At 49.8% G+C, this 7,261-nt stretch overlaps 1 protein-coding gene across 1 annotated transcript; it reads right to left on the minus strand.

Moving 5' to 3' along the window:
* Window positions 1–943: 943 nt before the first annotated feature.
* On the minus strand, window positions 944–7,249 carry AHSA1 (activator of HSP90 ATPase activity 1). Its single transcript, XM_045016139.1, has 9 exons — window positions 6,991–7,249; window positions 6,232–6,422; window positions 5,935–6,017; window positions 5,377–5,494; window positions 4,396–4,484; window positions 3,859–3,993; window positions 2,715–2,816; window positions 1,840–1,891; window positions 944–1,357 (listed from the first exon to the last, which is right to left on the minus strand). The coding sequence occupies exons 1-9, from the start codon at window positions 7,068–7,070 to the stop codon at window positions 1,185–1,187; spliced, it is 1,023 nt and encodes a 340-aa protein (XP_044872074.1). The 5' UTR covers window positions 7,071–7,249; the 3' UTR covers window positions 944–1,184.
* Between the last annotated feature and the right edge of the window lie 12 nt (window positions 7,250–7,261).

Consider the following 7,261-nt stretch of genomic DNA (forward strand, 5'->3'; position numbering starts at 1 on the left):
CCTCCCCTTGAATTTTGTGCTTGCATGCCCAAGACAAAGGGGGTAGCAGAAATGATCAGAGGAAGACACAGATTATTGTAGGAAGGAGACCTAGAGGGGGCAGTCACAGTACAGCCTACCCCAGAAGCACAAACAGCTTCCAGCAGGATAAAAAGTCCCCTCCTACCCCCCTCTGTAATATTGCATGACTCTGTGCATGGGGCCATTGGTTACATCTCTGCCAGAGCTCAGGGCGGATGGAGCAGGGCTCTCTGTTCCTTCCAGGTCACTGGAGGGAGTAGTGTTGGCAGTAGATGGCATATGGGAGAAGCTCACACGGTTCTGAGGCAAAAAGAGGCCTTCAGTTTCCTTGCTGCCACCAGAGTTAAAACCCACAGGCAGTTCTCTCTCTCCGGGTTCAGCCTGGGGCATTGCCTCTTTGTGGTATCCCCTGGGGAACAGGCCCTACCCCACTGCTGTTCCTCTACTGCTCCCCAAGCATTGGTGCTAGAGCCAGCAGTTCACTTTGGCCTAGGCTCCCCACCCATTCCCCATCCTCTCTTTGAGGGGGGAGTTTTCCAAGCTGTGGTTTGGAAGAGCTGGAGAGTTACTGATTTTCTTGGACAGTTAAGTGATGTCCATTCTCATGAAGCAGGCCAGTGTAGTGAGTGTGTGCAGGGAGGGTATTCCTGAAGTGAAAATAGGAGGGGGTTTTAAACACTCCCTCCTGGCATTTGGTCCATTGCTGTTTACTAGTAGCAGGCCTAGAGGATCACTGGACTCTCTGAAACTTGCTGCCTTGAGCTAATGCTGTACACTTGCTGTGGGGTTGGTCCCCGTTCCTAAAGCACAAACAAGTAATTCCTGCTGAGGTTGGTGCTCATCTCCATGTGCAGCACCTTTCCGGATACATCCCTGCCAGTCTGGCCCCAAACCCTCTGATCTCACTCTCAATTGAAAGAATCTCCCTTTGTTTTTTTAAGTTATGTTTATTTAGCAATAAAAGTATGTACATGTAAGAGAACCCCTCATTGACTCCCTTGTGGCAGGAGACATGCACAAAGCAGTAAGGGGCTACAAGCAGTGCTGCTCAGTAGCCTTCCTCGTCCCGCTCTTCACAGCAGCGGCATCAAAAAAGAAAGGGACAGACGAGAAGCAATCAGTCCACACAGCAGAATCTGACAGACTCTTTCCAACAGTCGATGTTAAAACAAGCGGGCCCCGTAGCCAAACGTCTGTTTAATGCCTTCGAAGTAGTAGCGCTGCCACCCTTGCTTTGTTCTCTCCTCCTCACTGGAAGGGATGTCCTTCCCCTCCAAGCGCACTTCTGTCTCGCCGCCTTTATCAGTGAAGTTCAAGGTAACAGTTGCAAAATGCCCTAGAAGAGCCGAAGGAAATCCCCACATCAGCACTGGGCAATAAGATACAAGCCCTGGACAGCACAGCCACATCCTCTCCCAAAATGGCTGGAGAGATCACCCATCACCAGAGGGCTCAGAATCCCTCCCAAAACCTTTCCCTGGTGCACAACCCCTTCCCTCATGTCTTGCACAACAATTGCTTTTCTTCCACACAGAGGAGGAGGAAGAGTGTCCCCCTCAACATTGCTTACAACCCCTTTGGCAGTTTTGCGGCAGACAGCCTTGAGGCAGAGCATGGTGCTTCTGCAGTGTTCCCAGTCAGTCCATTTGCCCAGGAAGCAATAAGGCCCAGGGTTACTGTGGTGTTATGATCACCAAGCAGATAGTGCAACCTAGAGAACCACCCACAGTCAAACCACCCAGTGTGCAGCCATGACAGGATTCATTCAGTTACAGGGGAGGGCTGGAACTCTGCAGTCTGGTTCTTCAGGCTACCTACCAGATGGCCAAGATTTAAATCTCCACTTCATAACCATCTGCTTCTCGGGGACCTAGGTAAAGAGAAAGGAATGAATGGGCAGCCGTTTGCCTTCCCAAATCCCACTCCATTCCATGTTAGCCAATGCTCAGAACTGAGCATGACCCAAAGCATCAGACTCACTTCAGAGACTCACAGAAAGCAAAACTAGAGGGAGAGGGACTCTTAGAGTCCCTGTATCCTGTTATTTGAACGTTGGGCCCTGTTAGGCTGAAGCACTGAGGGAAGGAGAGATATTATTGCTACCATAACAGTGATTGAAAGTATTCTCTCCCCCATATACAATCCTTATGGGGATTGAGTTCTGAATGCTCCATGTCTATTTATATACTAGGTGTTACTATAATGACGCCCTAAGATCTGAGCCCCGTTATGCTGGGAGCTGTACTAACATAATGAGACAGAGTCCCTCCCACAAAGAGCTTGCAATCTACATAGACAAGACAGACAACGAATGGGAGGAGAGACAGAGAAAGAATGACTTGACCTTGGACTTGAACTTGTTCAAGGTCATACAGAGCCAGGAATAGAAGCCAGATCTCTCAGCTCCCAGAAACGAAGACGACCTTAATTAAAAAGGGTGACTGTAGGAGAATGGTAGTCATGAGGGAAGGAGTTTCAATCAGGGAGATGAATAGAGCCCTGCAAATCAACAGATATCTGCATCTGTGGATGCGGTTGTATTGTTTACCATCTTTGCGGATCCAAATTTTTGTATCTGTGCAGGGCTCTAGAGATGAGGTACAGAGCAGACGGATAAAAGACTGCAGGGAAGGTGTGACTTGGCCACCAAGGCTCCTTCTGAACAAGATACAGCTTCACTGGCTGATACTCACTAGATCAATGAACTTGCCACTGACACTGCCATCTAGCAAGTGGAACTTCCCTCCTTTATCAGCCTCTATGATTGCCGGCGCGTGGGTGAAAGCCTGGACCAGCTGTAGAAAGACAGGCCATGTGACATTGCAGGACTCAAGTGACTGGAAGCACCACAACCTTCTCCCTATAACCTACACCAGCTGCTCTGAAACCTGCTGGCAGGGGAGTTGCTGCTGCTTAATGCCTCCCACCCCAGCACAAGAGCACTGGGATCTCTGGAATAAGCGCTTGGCTGAAAGCTTAGGGTCTGCATTTTGGGGATGGGGGACGGAGCAGCGTCTCCACTTTTTAGCCCATTTCTGAAGAGCTCCATGGGGATGCGGACCAAGGAAAAGCTCCCTCAGAGGCAAGAAAGCAGGATTTGAGCTCTGAGGCATGTAATGCCAGCACTCCATTGACAAAGTGTTTTGCCTGCTTTTCCCAGGACGGGGCACATGCCAGATCTATAGCGGGCCCCTAGCTCTCATTATGCCTTTTCTACCAGTTTCTCCTATGTGCCTGTAACATTACTCCCCAAGAAACTTTTGTGTGAACTGGTGAGCCCCAATTTAAAGCCTGGCTCTCAGGGAGCAGGATGTGATTTTCCAGAAACAGAGCTGGGTACTGGGGCCTACAGAGACCCCACACATTTATTGCCATAGGAAATGCCACCGCTAGGGCTGCTTCCCTGCAGAGAGAGGGGACTGGAGGTAGGCTGGCATCGACAGCCTTGTAAACCATGCAGGGAGAGTGAACACTCAAATTGGCAGATGGTTTAACTCATCTACAGCAGCCAGCATAGGAAAGTTGTTTAGAGACAGTTAAGACCAGCACTATAGTACAGTCTCTTGTCTAGTATGCCATTCCCCCCCACCTCCCGCCACAGGAAACAGACTATGTGCTTGATGATTACTTTCAGGAGGCCAGGACACTGCCCTCTCTACTCCTGAGCTGGCAAGAGAGTCAATACCCAGTGGTTTGTGGGTGGGAAGTTCTCTATTCCCCAGAGGAGGCATCTGTTGCCAAATCACTCCTGAGCAGCTTGAGTCTAAGCTGTTCTAAATACAGAAGTGTACTACTCCCAACTCCCCTGGGCCCATCTCCCCGACCATGCTGGTTTACCTCCTGTGTAGTGAACACTCTGTAGAGCTCCTCAGGAGATGTTAAGAAAATGTCCTTCAAACTGATCTTACAGGTGGGAATCTTGACACCTATGGGTTTTGACTCAGGCGCTGCAGTGACAGTACTAGCAGTGGTCTAAGGAAACATTAAGCAGTACAATGTTGAATAATGTGCTTAGTGCTTACACAGCACTTTATAAACATCTTATTTCCCGGAACCCTCAAATAAACACAGTTGATAACGCACTTAAAGAACAGGATTGAGAATCTTGGAAAATTTATTTAGGAGCTACCATGCTTCATGGAGTAACAAGAAGTTTTAACACTAAGCCTTGTTACTGACTATACTAGATTCCAGTTAGGGAACATCCCACAATGCAAATTCAAATACCCAGGCCAGCAATCACAGACTGCATCCACTGCTGAAGATACTGTAGAGTCTAAGTAGGTAGCTTGACCTATCACACACATCAGATGCACCTAACATGCTGCTCCTTTCTCCAGGACTTCAAGAACATCTATGGGATGTTTTATTTACCTTGTGGTCTTCTGCTTTAGTTGCCAGCTGAGTAACTGGCTCTGTTTGCTCCCCATTTACTGTAGGTAAAATCATGCCTTGGGTGAACTCTGAAAAGACAGAAATCTGCAATGAACCTAGCAAAGATCAGGTCAACGTTTTAGCTGCTCAACATGCTGTAGGACACACAAGGCTGCAAAAGCCTGACCCTGGATTAAGGTCATGACTGGAAAGTATGTACTGAACAGAACTTGAGTCCCTAATGTGAACTGGGAGAAGGGTGCAACAAACTCCTTGAGGGTGCAGGGTCACCCATTTCAGGGAGATTTGAATTCTGTGTATAAGTAGTATGTTCAGACTGTCAAAAAAAGATTATTGGTTTACATCAACAAAACTGCTGCAAAAATCTCAAGTTGTCAGTTCACCTCAAATCCAGCTAGAGTTAGATACAGTCTCTATGTAGTGTTAGTATCTTGGAAAAGAGGAGCACGTGGCAGACAGCTAGTGCCCCAGAAGAGTCAATGACAATTATATATGGAAAAGGAGACACCACATATTTCTTTGACAGGTTGAAAAAACAGAGGGCCAGACTCCATCATACCACAGTAATGTCAGTCACTGTTGCCTCAGAGTCTCTCTCCTCCATCACCTACACATGAACAATTTGTACTGTCATAATCTTCTCAACAGCTGGGCTTCAACTGTTATGGATATGCTTAGCTTTACAGGGTGCCGTGGAACATAGTCTGTTTATCCCCCGAGGCTAATGGAGGTACAAGTGGATACAGTTACTAAGGTAAGCTAGAGAGGTTGGAGATCAGTTTACTGCAAAGACTTCAAAAAAGCTACCTGCCATGGGTCATCTAATTCCAGTGCAGCAATGAAAAGGTAACTATTGCTATAGCTTCCCACTTCTCCCACTGAAGAACTGTGGGGAGAGTTGCTTCCACCTCAGTTGCTATATAGCAGCTGCAGGGGGGTTTCTCCCTCACCTTTATGTACCTGTTTTGAGCGTGCTGATGTAAGTGCTCATTGCATTCCTAATCTTTTTCATGCCCTCTTGCTTCATCAAGACCATTAAGTTGGTGTCAGGCTCATCTTTGGCAAGGCTGATGGAGATCTAAGCAAAACAGACAAAGGCCTGGTGAACAAAACCACACTCACATGGTCCTTTTAAGATGGGATTTAGCATCATAACTAATGCTTCAGCCTGGAAAGCATTTCCAGAGGAAGCTATGAAGAAGCTTTAATACCTTTGTTATAACTCGTTGCCTCATGTGCTACCAGTTCACAGTAACTTCCGCACCTATTCAACTGTCTATAGCTGCTATGGCTCCACTTCTGACCAAAATCAGCATTGAAAACCAGATCCCTTTGAGCTAAAACATGCTGCTTATCTGGTAGAGGTGCAGGATAAACCTAGGTGGTCTACCAAAGAACAGTGATGGGCTATATCTTTATAGGGCTGCTTTAGAGAGTTAAGATGGGAATATTTTGTGCTTTGAGACCCTTTGGTAATGAAGTGGCACAGTCAGCAGTATTAGCCATAACTGTGCTTACCTCAACTTCATCAACATCATTTTCATCCGAGAGGTTGGGAATCTCCACATGCCCCTTAAACTTCACTCCCGACTTTGAGGTGCCTGTAGAGAGCAATTATACTCTGATTAAAAAGGCTTGTTCGGTTCAGCTTTCCTAGCTCTGACAGCTGCAGAGGGGCAACCTCATATCATTGCTCAGAAAAGTGACTTTCCTCTCAAAGCCCCGCTGACCCCCTTTTGGGAAAGCCTTGGAAAACACTGTCCATAACCCTGTGCTAGACCCTTGCCCTGAGAGAAAAGAGAGATTATAACTCACCTGTCCATGACAGCTTGATATTCCACTCGTAGAAAAATATTAGCTTCCCTTTGCGGTTGTTGATGGATGCTTCTCCATCCAGTTTACTCACTTCTGTCACTTCACAGACCCCCTCCTCATTCTCTACTCTCACCGCCAGAAACAGACCTTTCAGCTTCTCTGTAGACCAATTAGAAGCATCCCGTTCAGTCCTGTAAAGATTGAAGCGGTGCAAGAGTACTTTTGAAACTGGACTGCAACAATGTCTAATAACTGGCTCTTGGTATTTCGCTGCTTGAACACAATTAGTATTTCTGAAGTATTGCTTTGGCGCTCCCCACCCAATCTCTTCCCACGTTATCCTCCCTCCATCGACAACGGTCTCCGATGCGGTGTCCGACGCATCCTCCCGTGCCCCCCTCACTGCGCCTGCTGCTGCGGAGATCTCGTCCCCTCCCTTCTCCCACCCGGCCACGCAACCCGGCTCTCCCAGCGTTGGGAAGGCTGCACGGGGAAAGGGCTCGGGCCAAGACGCTCGCACCCCTCGTCGTGCCCCGAACGCTGGCCGGGGCCGAGGCACTGGGCTCCCCTGAGTAGGGCCCTGTGGTGCCCACAAGTGCCGGGCACGCGAAGGGGCAGGTGCGGTGCTGCCCCAGGCAGGGTCCCCACGCTCGGGAGCCGCCTCCCCGGCCCGGCCCGGCCCGTTGGCGCGTCCTCAGGCAGCGCCCGCTGCCGAGCACTGAGCAGCCGCCTGCGCCCGGCCCCGCGCCCGCCTCTCACCAGTGCCAGTTGTTGACATTGGTGGCGTCCGCTCGCTGCTCCACGATCCAGCGCGGGTCGCCCTCCCCCCACTTGGCCATCGGAGCCTCCGGACGCGTCGCCGCCGAGCCCGGCTCCTCCGCACCGCCCGCCTATGGAACCTACTAGAACCGCCGGCAGCCGCCTCCCGGCTTCCGCCGCCGGCACACGGTCCTTCCGGTCCCCCGACACGGTCCGACCGGCGCGGGGCCCCGACACCTTGGTTCCGGCTCGGCGGCGGCGGCGCGCGGAG

The sequence above is a fragment of the Mauremys mutica genome, chromosome 4 (assembly GCF_020497125.1).
Source record: "Mauremys mutica isolate MM-2020 ecotype Southern chromosome 4, ASM2049712v1, whole genome shotgun sequence".
NCBI classification, from domain to species: Eukaryota; Metazoa; Chordata; order Testudines; family Geoemydidae; genus Mauremys; species Mauremys mutica.